At 26.6% G+C, this 19,656-nt stretch overlaps 1 protein-coding gene across 2 annotated transcripts in view; it reads right to left on the reverse strand.

Annotated features, from left to right (window-relative positions):
- Positions 1-19,656, reverse strand: part of LOC132919369 (protein phosphatase Slingshot) — a 66,147-nt gene that overhangs the window by 33,560 nt on the left and 12,931 nt on the right. For both annotated transcript variants that reach the window (XM_060980936.1, XM_060980935.1), the window contains exon 2: positions 11,336-11,391. In XM_060980936.1, the coding sequence (XP_060836919.1) occupies positions 11,336-11,391 (56 nt within the window). The remainder of the gene's footprint in view (positions 1-11,335; positions 11,392-19,656) is intronic.

A 19,656-nucleotide genomic window follows, 5' to 3' on the forward strand; every position in this document is an offset into this window, starting at 1 on the left:
GCGTGATAGGTATAAAATCATAGAAACTTTAATCTTATATAACATTAGGGCATTTAATGAAATAAATATTATTTAACATTTGTCAGATTTATATTTATTAGAGATAAAAACCATCAGTCTTACTTTCATCTACATAAATATATATTATCAACCAGCATTATTAATTCAATAAGAATCAAAAACCAACACGCAGTGATGATTTTGTAGTGTTAAAACTAGTTTTAAACAGCTGCTGTAAGAAACCGTTTCTAAAGAATATGTTTACACACAATAATTGTATAATGAATATATATTTTATTTATAGGAAAATTGAAACGGTTACATAATATATTATTAATTTATTATTATTGCTATTTTTAAAATCTATGAATCGCCAAATACGATCCACCTGACGAAATTAATAATTTGCTTATAAATATTATTGACTTTACCGCACTTTTAATATTACAAAATAAAACTTATATCTAGTTTCTTGTAAATATAATAGTGATTAATTTATTAAACAAAAAATGTTGAATGTATTAATTAAAATAGATATGTTTTACTGTCTCATGGCAACAAGTGACAATATTAACAGTTATGATTTGAGTAATTTTATCTTATGTATCGATTGCAAAAATTTTATTTTTTTTGTTGGCACTCATAGAACTATGACATTGTTTTTGGTAAAAAGAAAAGTACTTATTCCAGCGCAGTGTTATATTTAATAAATTTCCCTAGTTTACTCAAGCGGTTAACAATGATTTCCAATACACGAAGAATTAGTAATGCCAAAAATAAGGTGTAAAAAAACAATTATAATACATATATTATTTAGTTTCATTATTCTAATTTCGCGATTTCTTTTTGAGATAGAAATTCACGTACTGAACAACTACGATTGTCCTTCAAGAATATTAAGTTTACACAATAAGTATAAAACTAGATTTGTACGAAAACAGTGTAATAACGCAGTTGGCAATTTTCAGGATGATGACGATGTTCTTTAATGAACATATAATAATAATAATAATAATACATATTTTACTTTTAATATTTTCTCATATATTTTTAGAACTACGATATTGTACATATAGATATAGGATAACATCTAAACACGTTTCAGATACAAGTACGGACATATACTTAAGATTGCAATCGGAAGGTTTTAAGATGTCAAATACTACCATTACTACTTTACAATATACTTTGTTTATTCAACCCTGGGGGTATTCAGCTTTCTCGCGTGTAGTTTTCTTATAGTCTAATCAGACGATATCAAAAGAAATTGACGTTATAATGTGCTTTGAATAGGGTATTAATTAAAAACTTGTTAGCTTGACGTCATTTATACGCACGCATTTAATTTTTTATTAATATTCACAACTGTACTCCTATAGTTTATACAAAATTACAATATTATTGAGCATTTCCGATAATTACTGTCTATACGTATTTTTTAAAATTATTTAAACAGATGTAAAATAATAACTATAATTTTTATAAATAGTTTTAAAAAAACTCAAGTTTTGAAGTCTGAACTATAAATTGATATTATGGATATAAATGAAACTCGAAACATGTAACATTCAACAATAAACTAGTTTATAAAGACATTTGCTTGAAAATCAAAATTATTCAATGAAAATATTTAAAGTATTGCAATGAATTATAACGATTCATCAATTTTTTATGGGTCAATAAATGTGTTTATACAATTAATGGACTATCAATGATTAAAATCGATAAGAAAACAATTTAGCATTAAAACAATAAAGAATAATTTATATTGTAGATCCCTTATTTTTATAATTATATATTTTTAAAATTTGTTTAGCCTATATAATAAGTACCTATTATAGGTAATAATATTATAAGTACAAAAGCATATAATATTAGGTATTTTTTCTTAAGTATAACAAAGTTTAAACCAAAGAACAAATTGTATTTTAAAATAAGAGACAATAAATAATAATTTATCCTACAAAGGACTTCACTTTTTTTTAGAATGACAAACATAAAACTTAATATTTATAAATATAGTTACAAAGTCTAATTATTTATTGTGTTTTATTTAAATTAATAATAAATTAAAATAAACTAATAAATGTATTAAATGTATTTTATTTTTATATTTACAACTAATGAACTGCGAAAAGTCATAATACCATTATTATTATTATATTGTATACTCATTCATGTGCAAAGAATGTTAGGTAGGATAATATACTGCAGTGATTAACCAAGCATGCATGTTCACTTTTCTTCTTCAAAAATGTAATCAAATTATTCAAAATAGGAATTTTTAAAAATACAAATATATCATATTTTAAAATTATTAAAATTTTTATACTACTCAGTGTTGTGTAGAATACGAACGTCTTGTTTTTCGAATAAGAACCCCTTATTTCACATACACTTAATTATTTAACGGATAACTTTAACGTATCAAAATCAAAACTCAAACAATTGGTTTTTGAATTATTTAATATTGTGTACTAAGGATTCAGCTTAATGGGGGTTAAGAACATATGAGAACTATGGTGATTTAAAAATTTTAGTTATCAAAATTAATCTATAGACATTTATAATTTATAAAAATAGTCCAAGTAAAATAAGCACTAGTTTTTATAATACATCTATTTGATATATTTGTGAAATAATGTTTAAGGATTTTTATCCTAATAAGTATAAGCACCTAAAAAACGCCTGGTTCAATTTTAAATTAGATAGATATATCAAACCTTTTAAAAAATTTATCCGTAAGTAATTTACTGCAGTGTAAAAAGGGGTTCTCATTTTAAACAGATACAGTTTGTTTCACTATATGACACTCTAGTAGTACAAAAAAATCTCAAAAATTAAGTATTATTAAAAATTACAAAAATTAGAATTTGTATAAATTTGTTATTAAAAGAAAAAATGGGGATGAGGCTGCTTGGTGAATCACGCTGTATAGTATAATATAAACTATGGACTCTATGGACGTAGGTCAATGGACTTAGATTGAAATAAAAACAATGAGCATAATAATAATTAACGTAAGAGGCCATTGTTATGAGTAACTGACGGTAATTGAAGTTATTCTTCAAAGCATTAGATTCGATGAATGGGAGACTTATAGTAGTGATGTACACAATGACTAATAAGGGAAAAACTTAGCGAACTTATAGCGTATACAAGATAAAAGGGTTTAAGTTTATTATTAATGAAAAAAAAGTATTATGCATTATATGTACTGTTATTATTATACCACGACGAATTTTGTAGAAAATAACAATAAAAAAATAATGTTCTATCATGCTACATGTGTGTGAAATATATCTTTTTTCACGAGCGAGTACAAAATAACTTAAATAGAACATAAATTAAATAATATATATTAAAAAAAAGGAATAATAACAATTTGAAAAACATCAACTCTGGCAGTATTATGATAATGAAGGCCGAAATATACTGCATGTTCGCGAAGAAAATGGAATAGGTACAATCAGTACAGTATATATAATATATATATATATTAATATTTATTCTTCAGCAGAAAAGAGAAATTTTTGTCGCAGGCGTCAACCGCATGGTGTCCGGACGAATATACAATAGGTCATATTGCGCAACTGGAAGTTTTCCCTAATTATCGAATTTACGGACGAATCTTCTATGTATGTAGTATACAAAAATATAATATTATGTATATGTGTGTGTATGTGCGCGCACGCGCATGTTATGTCACCGCTTTATTTCGGTAGTAACATATAGTAGCCGCAACACATGAGTTTCATCCGACTGGCGATAACTATGTTATAGCAATGTCGTTATTGTGAACAGCAGGAAATGATATACTTTAAATTTTAATATGACCTCATCGTCGTCTTTATTCATCTCGCTTGAGTTATTCTTGTAAATATTAACAATATACCTCTATTCGTACCTATAATACAAGTGTAGTATAAACTTTAAACTCGCCATCGCAGAAAAGGGCAAAAAATTTAGATAATTATACAATAACAACATGATCCCGATTAACGATATTTTTGAAATTGCCCATGCACTCAGTGCATTACACTGAGGAATACTCAGATTTTATATTGACATAAATTATATAATTCATTGTTTTCAGAGTTTTATATTTTAGAGATATTATTTAAAATTGAATGCAGACAATACAGCAGTATAGCAGAAATTATTTTTTGAACATTTTAGTAGATTTCGATTAAATACCGAAAACCAGTAAAATAACGATAATTATATTTTTATTTAATAATGCATGCCGGTAAAATATTTATTATTTTTGGGTAAAGCAAGTTCTTTAGATTAATTTTTTGATTATAACTATATTTAATTAATTTTTTTAAATAATAAATGGTTTATTGTGTATTTTTTTTAAATCAATTATAAATAGGTATATCCATAATAATTCTAACTATTATAGTTAAATAACTATTACTTATTATTATTAAATATATATATATTATATATATAGTTTTATCTATATGTTTGTAAATGCAATGCCTTACATAAACCATACCCATTTGGATCATATGGAATAACAATTATGAATTATAACTAAGTATTAAATTAGTTTCATGTTTCAAGATATACAATGAAAATAAATAAATGAAAAAGTAATCTATAGCATATTATAAAAATACTAAGCCTAAGTATAATAACAATCATGTAGGTATACAAATAAAATTATATTTTTTTTTTGGAAAACTAAAGAAATTATGATGATAAATTATGTGTACAATATATTATATTATTTATATAAATGTAAATTTGTTGCATAATCTTAAAAACCGTTTATCAATAACAAAATGTTTTATTTGCATAGATAATAAAGAATATTCTTTATTATCTATGGTTATTTGTTTATTACTTATCAGTCTTATCAAAGTAGGAAATCATGTTTAAAAAATATTATTATGGTATTACCAAAATATAATTTGTAAATTTAAAAGATATACCATCCGTAAGAATGTAAGATTATTATTGTAACTCAGAATAAATGTAGGTAAAAAAAAATATGTTTTATAAATTTAATCAATTTATACAATGTTATGATGTTTATTGAATAAGATATAATACTAAAATCAAAGAAAAATGATCTTATAGAATTAATTATTTCTTATAAATTTAAAAGTTCATAGAATAAAGCAAAAACTGTTTTGCGCGGGAAAGAACCGGAAAAGCTACAGTTATAATTAAAAAATGAAATACCACATAAAAAGAAGAACTTTAGCTGTAAAATATCATTATTTTTTGGATATCGGAAATATAAAAAAAGTTATTCAAATTCAAAAATAATAGATTTTGAAACAATAAGAACTTTTTTTGGTATAAGTGATATTAAAAAATAAAAACGATATTTCACAGATATTAATCTCAACTATATTGTATATAAATTTGGAATCTTAACTATCAGTACAGCCTGAGTGGTTCTATCCTACGCAAAACAGTTTTTGCTATATACCTATTTTACATGTATAAGTCGGAGACAATACATGCAGGTGTAGCGTACTAGCGTTCTCATAATAATATACATTATAGTGTTCGGTATATATTTCCTAAACTTAAATGTGATTGTTATATCAATTAATAGTAGATTTCGTGTTTTATGAAAGAAGAAGAAGCACGTACATTATACAAGTTATAACAAATACCAAAATATACTAATATAGCATTGGTGATTTATTGTAAACTTATGATAATGTAATTTTAAAACATTTATTCAATAACAACTGATGAAGACAGAAATTGTAAATAATTATTAGAAACTATTTGTAGTTTTGATTATTATTTACGAATATTTAGTTTTTTCAAAAATAAAGGATCGCTATTTGTCAATGATAAATTATCACAATAGTTGATAGTTGACAGATAGGTATATATTAAATATATTATTTAAAATTTCAAAACTTTTTGTTAATCGGCGAATTGGCTTTTATGGATAAAGATGCAATAATTAAAACGTTTTTTTTTGTTCACAACTATTTTAAAAGGCAAATTGAATGCGACTTTCCGCTTTGATATATATGAAGTGACTGGTGAAATAAGATATAGCCCTATTATATACATATATAAAATAGCGGACGGAAAGACTATATTGGTGAATGATGATTTTGCCTTCGTCAATTACGCAACCATGGAAATCGACATCGGCTATCCCGAGCGTTTAACAAAGACAGATAGAGAAATGCAAAACGAAAAATATCTATTGATAGAAACCATGCAGTTGTATGAATGGGAATAAAAATACAGTGAAATTCGCCAATTATCATCGGCTATTGTTGTTGATCAACCCTGGAACGTGAAAGTCTTATTGGCGACGAACGCCTACAACTATATGAAATGATTTTCCGTTGAACAATTGCTACCACGGGGTTTAGGCCACAGAAAATGAAATTCTATGTATTTTTCCGATAGAAAGTAATCATTGCACGATCAAACACAAAAAATAACCCACCGGATTCACCGCAACCAAAGTGTAAATGAATGAAATACACCGTGAATGTTTTTAGTATTACGGCAAAAAATGGTAAAAATAAATACTTTTCTACTTATATCTAAAATAGCTATATAGAACTATACATTAGGTAGTGGTGTTGAGAAATCATTGATAGAGGTTTGACCCGATTGATCAAGCTCATTGACGTGTAGCTAAACGACGGAAATATAACCAAATCAAAACTAGGGCAGACTTGTCATTTATTTTTTCATTCTACCTAAAGCGTTTACTGCTTTATAAAATAGTGAGAGAGCAATAAAAAAAACATTTGTCACATAAACAAACGAATAGAACATTACTCCACGACTGCACAACCACAAAATTGATCAATACCGGTAATCTATAAGTTAAAATAATAATTAGAAATCCAAAACAAGGACATTGATTTTGTTTTATACGGATTAAATTGTAGGTATTTATCTAATATTTATCTTATAAACTTTAATAAAAACAACGCATTTTTACACTCGTATTATTTAGTTAAAAATATTACAAAAGTTAATAGTATGTGTAGATTTTATATACAGTAGTATTAACAAATTTAAGAAAGGCATTGATCATAAAATTAATTAACTTAAAATGGCGAATGGGTCAACTACTGTTTTTATATAGCAATTATTATTGTCGGTTATACAATCTAAGATAACGTTTCTTGTCTGCGATAATAAATTAAAAGAACCTGTAGGTGCAGTAATTTAAACTGTTTATTCAAGAGGTCACATGACTTAATACGCGCAAGTGGTATTGTTTAAATTTAAACTCTTTAATTGCAAAAGTAAGCGATTCAAGAATATATAAGTAGATAAATCTTTAATTTTTTTAAATAAAAAACAAATTTGTTACAAGTATTGAGATATGAAATCAAACTTAATAAATCACAAGTGTATTCGTGTATAAATATCTTTTAACAATAGTCATTAAGATGATACATTACTCGCTGTATTATCTCGTCTTACAGACGTACAACATAGTGAAAACCGTTTTACACAAGCAAGAACCATTAGGGCTGTAGTCCAAGTTAAACAATCCAATTTTCACACTATAAAAAAGAAAACATTGGCTGTACAACATAGTTTTTAATTTTTTGATATCACTAATACGAAAAATTCTTATCGTTTCAAAATCTATTATTTTTGTCTTTTTTAAACTTGAATACTATTTGTATAGTTCTGATATCGAAAAAATAAAAACGATTATGTTACATAGTCAAAAATCACATTTTAGTGTAAAAATGTGGTTGTTTAGCTTGGGCTATATAGCCTGAGTGGTCCTTACCAGTGTGAAACTGTTTTTATTACGCATATTGTACGTTTGTAAGACGGAGACAAAACATGCAGGTAAAACGTCCTCTTATAATTATAAACCTTTAAATTTGAAAATATTGAAATTTATTAATTAAAAATCAATATAACATCATAATTTGTGGAAGTAAAACATAATTATAACCTGTTAGTACTGATAAATAACAAGGTACTAAAAATACTCATATTATATTACATATAAAATATAAGGATTATTGGAAAAGATCGATTTTTATATTATAATCATTCGACAGAGTGAATTAAATTAGAAAAATTTTCTTTTAAACTAAAGAAGGTTTTTTTAGCTGCAGTAGTATTAAATCTCTATTTTCTCTCCTTTAAAACAATAAATCTAAAAAAAAGTCTTTAGCCATATAATGTATATCAGAATACTGTTACAATCCGTATTTACACAACTGGTTATTTTCTACTGTTTATGTATAACTTCTCTTTTAACCTAAACTCATCAATTATCTATCTGACATAGATACATTATCATTTATGATCAATTATATATAAAAAAAATTTGACTGCAATTTATAAATTTAACGATACTATAATAAGAATGACGGTGACAACCTTTTATTGGAGAATTTGTATAGTTTCAAGGCAAAAACCTACACAACAAATATTATTATATCAAGAAAATTTATACGGTTTAAATTATGTTATTTAATAGATGTACAAATTGAGTTAGGAAATAATAAATAGTATTATAAAATATTCATTAAAATTATATCTTATTGAAAATTATGTATAAATTATATATATATATTAATTTTAATTTATATTATATTCGTGATCGTGTGTAAAGTTTTTTAAATAAAGCACGTAGTAAAGTTAATACATCAATTGGTTTTTCTTATAATATAAGAGTCAATAATTTGTATAATCTTTTCGAAATGTAATTGGTATAACTTAAATAATACTACACTATAATAAAATATTAAATATTTAAGTGTTGAAAATATAAGTATTAGGTATTTTTTAATTTCGGCCATCTTCTAAGTGCTGCTGCTTAATATATTATAACATGATGATGAACAATCGATTAAAAATGACGTAATATTTCTATAACTTATAACTTATAAGTATACTTAATAAATCGTTGTCACGATATACATTATTACATTAGTGTAAATGAGTATTATTAAGACTAAGACATGCAGATTTCTCCGGATGCTCTCGAGTATCTTTATTCCCGGTAAGAAAACACTAATAATAATAATAACAAAAACCAATGTAAAAATATTACATAACGATTAAACTTAAGCCAACATTTCTAGATAGTAAGTATATGCATAACATAGTATTGAGTGCAAATTTTCGTATGCATGAACATATTTATATACAGGTATAAGCTAATATATTTATTTATGTATAATAATGTTTTTTGCATAGAAACACAGTGACCGATACGGTTTTACAATAAATTAAAATTTATTGAATTCGGTGGTCCTGATCAAGTACCCACTGTTCTATCGCCTTCGTTATTGCTCTTTAGACCTAAACGATATTAGACCTTGGAACGACCAAGGACGTCGCTTCAAACGAACCGTTTACGAGTTAGCGTCATCTCGGAGTATCGTACTACAGATAATACCTAACGATTTAAAAGAAAAATATGTTAATGAAATACAGAATAATAACGACTAGGTATAACACTTTTATTAACATTATTATAGGTCGATACCTGTTTTAATGTGCATAAGCCACAAGGTCATTATTAGCTGATATGTTATGTCAAAATAAATTATTATTGAATGGAAAATCATTATGATTTTGCGGCAACGAATTGTGAAATAAATAACTAATGAGTTCGTTCATCAAAATCAACATATTAAAGTGTTTTTCATTATTTTTTATTCAAAATATGACTAACAAAATAGTATATACTTTACGATATAATATGATATTTTAAAAATTATTTAGCTTTAAATTATATTAATATATTATACATACGTATAAGTATAAAATATGTGTCCGTCAAAATTAGAATATTACGAATATAATTAAGAATATAAGATGAATTATGTAAATTAAAACGGTATAAAATTAAATCAGAACCTAAAAAGAAATGGTTACAAAATACATAGATAAAATAGAAATATTATCGTTTTGAACTCGATCACTTGATGTTTCGTAATACAGATTTTTAGATATTTTTTCTTTTGCATTATATCCGCCGATATCGAGTAGATTAATTATTTTAATCCCGAGAATATGATCAAATCAAAATAATTTAATTATCAATACAAAATATAATATTGTTATGTTATGTAACTATATGGTATTATTACAACCATTATACTCCTAACCTAGCTTAACCCTTATAGATTTAAAAATCAAGGTTAAAAGCTGTATATCGCCAATTGCAGTAAAGTAATCTTACTAATATAAATATATATAAATATGTAAAACGAAAATTCATATAAGTATAAAAATTCCATATTATGTAGTTACATACTATTTTTATAAAATGTTAAAATAGTTGACTTTTGTTACCTATGCCCATTTTTTTTTTTTTTTTTTAATGAAGCTCGTGTATTTTTTTTGAAATATTCAATACATTTTTTTAACAATAATAGTCAACAATTTATTAGTATTAATATAGTCACGTGCAGATTCATTTCAACATAGTATGTATCTTTAAACATCATATGTATTATAATGTATGTTTTAAAAAAGTTCATGACAAACGCAGACACAATCCAAAAAAAAACAATTACTATATACAACTCCTAAATACATCAAAAGAACAGGTACTGTCAATATAACTGTCATAATAACATCAACAAAAACAACCAAATGACATAATAATTATACATTTGAAGCGGATAATTGTAAAAACTTGCTTTGAATTATTGCATTTTTTGTGATAGTGTTGATATAACTAAATAAATTATAAATAGTACCAGATATACAGAAATTTTAGATTTTTATATAAGACGATTAGATAAATTCAATGAAAATGTAAGTACTACTTTTACAACTATAATATGACAAAATAAGAAACTGAAGAAAAATGTACAGATACGTATTAATGATCTGTTTTTTATATACCCACAAGTACTTATAGTAATATTACGACTAGATCATGTAAGTCCCGACAAATACAATCTGTTACATAGTACATAGATATTTAGTAATAACACACTCAAGGTCTTTCAAGTAAAGAGCACTATTGTCAGGAAAATAAAAAACCGTTGCAATTAGTTCCGTTCTAAATTTGTTTGCTACAATAAAGGCAACGCGGTAACAACAATTTTGGGTGAAAGTCTTAGATTTATTTTTGGTGCCAGGCGTAGGCTACAGTATCCTTGAGTTGTTTAGAAAATCGATGAAACAGTAGCAAATACTTATCACACACACGCGCACACGCTATAGAGGTTTTATAACCGTAGGTCGCATTATGGACATTTGTCGGCTAACCGTTTTGGCAAAGTTCCACTCAGACACATATATTATTTTATGCAAAAGCATAAGGATACGTATTTTGTACGCAGTTATCAACGTGTTATAGATCCATCTTATATAATTTTTTTCTTACCTGCGATTGGTTTTAATCGGCTCATCTTCGTCCAACGAACTGCCGGCTCCCGAATCCTACAACAATCAATAAATAAAAATTCATTAGACAATTAAATCTCGTGAATGAATTAAATTATACAGATTTATATATACGATATTATGTTAATCATTTATATTATATTATAATATATTAATATTAATAGTAATGAATAGCAAATACTAAAACATATTAATTATAACAGTTGACCTATACTTTTAAAACAAGTTTTAAAAGAAAACGTGAAGAAGTAATAATTAATGCAGTTTTAAATGTTTGCCCGTTATTTGAAACTGTTGTTTTCGTTATTGTGCATTACATTCGACTTTATTTCAAGGTCAGATTTAATACGATAAAGTTGTACAAAATTGTAGTGTATAATTAACTAGAACAATTTTATTGAATCGAATTTTTTTTTTAACGAAAAATGATTAACTATACAGTACAGTAGCAGCTATATTTAACACGGGAGTTGAAAAAAACAGATTTATTTTATTTTTATAGTTCCTTCGTGTGATGTATGGGCCAAGTTCAATGTACTGCAAACAATTGTATATAACAGTACACAGCCTGACTCCGTCGTTCAATATAATAATTATCATTACTGAGCGCTGGAAATTGTAATGCACCGTATCTAAGCAACTAACCGCAATACATAAGCCTAAATAATTTTTTTATGAAGTTTATTTTCATTGTTGGTATTACTGTCAGGCTTTCGAGCAATCCACAATACTATATACTGCAAATATATTTGTATCAGTGAACAAAAGAGATATTAACTACAAACAGTTTGTGGTTACAATATCACTTTCCGCCGATATGATGCACTTTTATATATGTACGCAGTACGCGTTATAATAAATATATATAAGTTCATAATAAACAGTTTTAATTACAACTATAATTCAAAAAAATTAAACATAATATTATGATGTCTTAAGCACAAGAATGCGATTCATTTCATCAGAAAAATCATAGTTGATAATTATTATTTATTTTGAACAATACAATATAATATAGTATCTCGTATAGTATACACAAAGACGTTAATTAGTATAATTACTAATTACAAATAAGATAGTATTATTTTATTGTTTGACAATAACGACTTATATTTCCTGTCATTAAAATAAAAATACATTATAATAGTATAATCTTTCTACTGAACACTTAAAATTATATACTCTGTTCATTGATACTTCTAGTTGTAATGTCCTCATTTCTTTTAAATTAATTAAATTTATATTATATTTTTAATATTTCAATAAAATATGTAATTAAAGGATATGATAAGATTTTATTTTAAATGAATTTAAATTATTATTATTTAACTATAAAATTATTACTTACAAATGCACTTAAAATATTAATTGTTTATTTTTTTTTATGATAATAGAAAAACTCATTACCACAATTTCAACACACTTCAGTTTCATAAACAGTTATGACTTAAAAAAAATCAGTTTAACGTACAATGGGTTCTCTACTTTAAAAACAATTATTCAAAATAAATGACTCATCACAAGATAATATAGTGAAAGCTTGTTGAACTATAATGATATTTATTATTTACCATTCAAAACCCCACATTAATATCGAATAAGTAATAGGTAATTGTAATAATATAATATACAGTTTCTTAAATCCTAAAAGTAGCATTATACATTTATACCACTCATCATGATGTTATTTGAAATTTTACACTTAAATCATTGTTTACTTTTATATACCTACAGATTGTATCTAATGATTAAAGCAAATTAAAGGCTATTATCTGTTTAAAAAAAAACAAAAAAATAGAAACAAATTAATAAAAAAAAAAAAAAGTTGCAAAAACTTACGAAAACCAGACAAATAACAAGATCATAAGACAAATGAAAACATGTCTTAAATTAATGCCACGCTCATGACTCAAACTACTACATTTTTTATAAAATAAGATATTTTTTCGTAATATTTTTAAACTTGAATTTACTAGTAACATCAATTTTTCAAAATTATATAGGATTTATAGGAATTTTCACATCAAAATTCAGCTGAGATGGTAACAGTGTTAAAAATATGTTAACAGATTAGGCGCATGACATCGTGGCCTACAATTGAACATAGGTAAATCTGCAAATTTAATTTGGCGGGTAGAAGATTCACGTCCATACAATAATAACAAACGATTGTGTGCCACAGACACTTTCACTGTCACGACCCCGGCTTGCACGACCGCGACAAAATACGGTTATAGTGGATAGGGTTGTATTTAATATACACTACCAAAAATTATAAAGTAATAACAATAATAAATAAAGAAAAAATGAAATGAAATGAAATTATAGCCATTTAAACGATTTCGAAACAATTTTCTCGATTCTAGGTCATGGAGAGGCAAAAAAAAAGGTTAAAATTGAGTAGACAAAATTAAGCCATACACACTACGTTGGTACGTGCCACAGCTGACCCGTGATCTCTATAAGTTGTTTAGTGTTATTCACATAATAAAACGTATAGCCCGTATAAGTAAGAGTTAGTGAGTGTGTGTGTGTGTGTGTGTGTGTGTGTGTGTGTGTAATGTCGTATATATATGATATATTTTATATTATACATAGATAGTTTAGCTTTTAATATTTATAATTAAAGCTTTTACTTTTATTCAATAATATATTAATATGTCAATAACAGTTTATCATAACACACTACTCATTAAAGCTATCATATAATAATTGACATTCAACAAACATATTTTCAAGTTTGTCTAGTTTAAATAGTGTTTTGAAATTTTCATAATATACACATTACACAGCTATAGGCTATATACTATATAGCCTACGAAGATACACTAATTTGAATAATATTGAAAGTGTATAGGACGGACTTATAGGTAATATATAGGTATAAAAGTACAAAATACACGTCATATTATAATACACGGATAATAATAAATACTTATTTGATACTACCATTAATTATGTATACTATATTATATTATTATATTTTACTATACATAATCTACATAATATATAGGTTATAGGTAAAACTTAATCTTCAAACCTTTCATTCCAGAAATACACATCCATCAACAGTAAATAAGAACATGTAATAAATTAATACTAAAATTTAAATCAAACAGCTTTTGGTAAATAAGTTTGTAATGTCCGAGGTATCGCTTAGACCAAAATACCAGATATTATATTGTTATTGCCAAGCTTCTAGAATCGAATCGGAATATAATGCAATAGCAATACCCAATAATATTATTATTATTAAAGTCCTTTCTAAAATACAATACAATTAATAATACCTATACTATTGGGTGAAAAATGTTTAATGGACATAAGAAAATTACTTTGTTTTTTAAACATACCGTTTAAAAAAAAAATTAATAGTTGAATGTTTTTTTCGTTAAACAATTGTCAGTTGCAAATTATATTAAAACGCAAAACGCAAAATTTAGTATTATAATTATAAGTATGATGCTAAACGATTACTAGTACAACCACAAGAACAATAATAAAGACAACATTATATATTATGACACGGACAATTTATAGGTAGACGGCGTGTGTGCCATGTACATTAACAACGAATTAAAAAAAACATTATATAGGCACAAATTTTATTGTGCCGTCACCGACGACAATTGCACACAATATCGACACGTACGACCTAATGGCTAGTACAAACATTATATTATTATACTTTTGATCATTGTTTTGGAGGATAAGCGGTTGTGAATACTGTGTGTCTCTGTTACCGTTTCAAACTGCAAAAATCAACTTTAGACCGGAGTACTTATGTACAATAAAGTAACAGTCCCTATATGACCCTGTATAAGGAGTGTAAGGGAATATCTAAAAGGATTTTCTGCTCACGATTGACCAACTACCTTCCGTAGTCCCATCTATTGAAGTTACAGCTTTAAAAATAACTAGTATACTACTGGTATGTTATACGCAAGACAATTATTAATTCAGCAACTTTTTTAAATTTGACTAAATAGGTGTTTTTGTTAAAACAAATAATATAAATAAGAAATAAGAAATTTAAATATTTAATAAATATTACATATAGTTCATCTTTGTCTACATTTTGATTTACGTTATTGCAATAAATAAATGGTCCCAAATATATTTTCTTTGAGAATTTAAAATTAAAATTACTCCTTAATTTAATTAATTAGTCTTTGTTTAACAATCACTACAAGTGAGAGGTTTTCAGGTTTGCAAGTATAACATTAAAAAAAATTTACAATAAAATATAGTAGGTATATTATATGCGAAAAGTGGTTACAAAACAAAAATACTTATATACCCAGAAAATCTGAAGATACCGATCGATTCGCATGAAAAAAATCGCTTACTCCCGCAGGTAGTATATTCATGAAATATATAATGCGCGAACCCAATGCTGTATTACGTGTGCGAGCTTAAGGCTATAAAACTATACGGTTGCAAAATCTACTATACAATAGCTATTCAGTGTACACGTTTAAAATATAATATTATAATATATTATATATTATTATGCACTGCCGACGTCGCGCGGTGGTGCAGAATGCAGATATAGATATATTTTATTTATATTAAAAATACGGAGTGATGCAACAGTGCAACACATATATTATAACATATAACATAATATTTAGGTGTGTATATATACTACGTATACGGTATACAGTGTGGTGTACCGGTGCTGCTGATGCGTTTTTCGTGTTCGACACACTATGTGGATAAAACAATTATTATTATTATCGTTGATGACTGTCGTTGTGGTGGTTAACTCGTTGCAAAACTGCAGCAGCACGCGGAGCCCAATGCGAGATGTGCATATGTGTAAACACTATAATACAGACAACACGAGTTATAATTGACGGTTATTGTATTTGATATTATTATCGCTGTTGTGACGGTAATAATTACTATTATGGAGACATACGCGTGTTGCACTGCAGCAAGTATTGCTGCGGTATATTGTGTGATGTATTGATGTATAGGCTGTACCTATAGCTGTATTAATTATAGGTAGGAGAATAAATCACAACTACGCGCAAAATGGCAAATCGATCCAGTTAATGTGTAACGCGCGGAAGCGAACAGTGCGCCGTTTTGAATTGAACATTTACGAATTAAATAATAGAAAAATATTGCGTATTATAACATTGACCTTGTAAAAGGTGTCTTTTACGTTTTTTGTATAACGACTGTTAAACACGAATGACGCAAGAACTTTACAAAATACAGCATATTGTGTGATTTACAAATATATTAATTTACAGTATTTTTTATTTTATTCTTACACAGGACAACAGAATTATACGATTAATATATTATTTGAAACCCTGTCGACCGTCGTACCTCTGACACTAGGTGGTACGAACATGGTATCTATATCAGCAGCTATTTGCGAAACGACGTCACGGAACTAGTATACGCCCCTATGAGTTACGATTTTAGTTTGTATTTATAAATGTAATTAATGACACATAACTAAATGACGTATACAGCATAATATATATATAACCAAAAACAACTTGCACAGTTGCACTATATTACTATAAGCAAGTTATTGAATGATACGGGAAAATATAAATTTTAAATACAAGCATCATTTTTATATAGTTGAAAATTCATAAAATTAAGTATCAAAAACGGTACAATCGGTACATTGATGTCACACGTGCATGTGTTATTTCTGTCTTACAAAAATACAATAATACATTTTCGTTTAAGACAAAATTGGTTCCGCTTAACCCAAATTACGTCTTGCGTTTATAAAAATCTAAAATTATACTATAAATTTCAATCTTTAATATAGATACCTACCTATAATCCAGTATTATAATTATAGATATCTATATACTAATCAAATTAATAAAAACAATATCAATAATTATTTTTTTTTAACGAGGCATTTGTAAATTTACTACAAAAATATTCTGAAAGTATAATCAAAACACAAAAAGAGCTAGTATCGATTTATACTAAAAACAATAATTGGCTTTAAAAATATAATGTTGACGTGTCGTCTTTGAGACGTTTTGTGCGTCTAGATAACGATGTAATTGCCGAACGCTAGTTTTTAATCGACTTGATTCAATGTTGTAATAATAATATTGTTACATGGAACGAATGTAGAAAAACGTATTACACCAATAGAACAAATCGGTAATTGGCGAACAAAGCGAAAAATATCGTTCAAAGACCTTCAAGTTCAAATACCCGATATGTGTACCTATGTACGTAGTGCAAAAATATATATATATATACAAATCTGAACTGGGCATCGTAGCTGGTATACATACAGTGTGAATGAAATACGTAGACGACCGAAAAAACACAATCCCAGTCGCGCGTACGTCGGCGGCATGTCTTAAAATGGCAATACCGTTCGAGGGGCGATGCGGCACGATAGTATAGAATAAAATGAATAAAATCGACATCGATTGTGGAAAAAAATCGATGACTACGAATATATATTTATATAAAACGAATTAACATACCATCATATAGTTATTTTTTAAAGAGTTCAATAAATTATTAAGTTAAAAATAGTGCGTAATCCCCATAGATAGGTCAATACTGAAACAGTATAAAATGCAGTAGTTTAATTCTATAGCACTTTCGTTCTCGCTGTAAATATAAATACCAGAACGCTAATAGTCATAAAGAATATTAAATAAAAATACATAAAATAATACATTTTATATTTTTATTACACATTAATGAAATAACTGCACAGTTTATAAAAATTATGACAGAGTCCAGTTAAGAAATTCCAAATAACTACGGCGTCTATCTTGACAAATGTTCATACTTCATACACAAATATATAAATATAATGTATTAACTATATTATATAACCTCAACAAATTAATAGTTTGGAATCTAAGTTAACCTATACGAATTTAACACTACTATGCAGTCTACCATTTAAATTAAAATGTATAAACATGACTTCAATGTAATCAAGAAACGATGATAACTACAATATTTAAATAATAAATAATAATTTACAATTGCAAACAAGATCACTAACTCAAAACACTACTAAATACAATATAATTGAAAATGTATAAAAAAAGAATAAAAGAGTATTATATTTTTATTTGTTCATTTTGAATAATTAACCATTTTAAATAAACCGTACATTTTTATATGGCAACCGAGAGATGTACACTGCAATATCTACAATAAAAATATAGGTCAACACAGTTTCAATATTATAAACTTAAAAAAATATAAAAATTAATAATAATGAATATCATATCCCAAAAATTAAGAAAAATAGATCAATTGAATAATAATACGATCGAGAATTTAAAAAAAAAAAACAAATAGAAAACTTAATTCACAATTTTTTGCACCACTAAAAAAAGTATCATAAAATATACATTATATTGAAATATGATCATCGGACGATAATTTGTTGCGTTTATATGAACGTTATTTTTCTGTTTATAAGAATAAAAAAATATATAGCGATCTTCACGTAACTATGAGTTATGTCTGCCGCAGAAATACAACTATACCAATACCATAATACATTATATATATGTGTACACTGTACAGTGTATAATAATATACTATAAATAAAAAATATTATACAAACACGTTTGTCGTCGATGCGTAAGACATTATTACGTATTATATTAGTATCGGGTTATATTATATGTATTAATGTAAAATACGCATCATAGCCATACCACAGAATAATACTGTGGCTGTACCTATAAAACACGTATGGATAATATCACATTATTATACATCATCGTTACCAACAGCGAATTACAGAGATCCGAGTATCCGACCGACAGACAATAACAAATCGACGACTACCGCAGAAGCCACTAGTGCATCGCACCTACAAAAAACGAACACGAAACACAATAACGGACAGCCGTCCGCGCGGATGTGGGTCGCCCGGCTGTCATTTAATATACACGGCATGTACCTAATATTGTATATAGGTTCATTCTACCTAAATCACTATATACTACAGCGGCGAGCATGCGGAAATAATGATCCGAAGTCGTCTGCCCTCCGCACGACAACGACACGGCTGAATGATATGATATCAGTGGTAATGGTACCTACATAGTGTTATGTACACAACATTTCATTATATACATACGAAGTAATATCGGCCGGTGCGTGTTTTTTAATCGTGGATTTTTTTTTGTTCACTGACGAACATAATTTATATTTTACTTTTAAAACTAGGTCTGCGAAACGTTTACAACAATGATGACAGATGGATTAGATGAAATATAATATATACCGCACTAAATAGAATACAATATAAAATATTGTTAT

This window comes from Rhopalosiphum padi, chromosome 2 (assembly GCF_020882245.1).
Source record: "Rhopalosiphum padi isolate XX-2018 chromosome 2, ASM2088224v1, whole genome shotgun sequence".
In the NCBI taxonomy this organism is placed as follows: domain Eukaryota; kingdom Metazoa; phylum Arthropoda; class Insecta; order Hemiptera; family Aphididae; genus Rhopalosiphum; species Rhopalosiphum padi.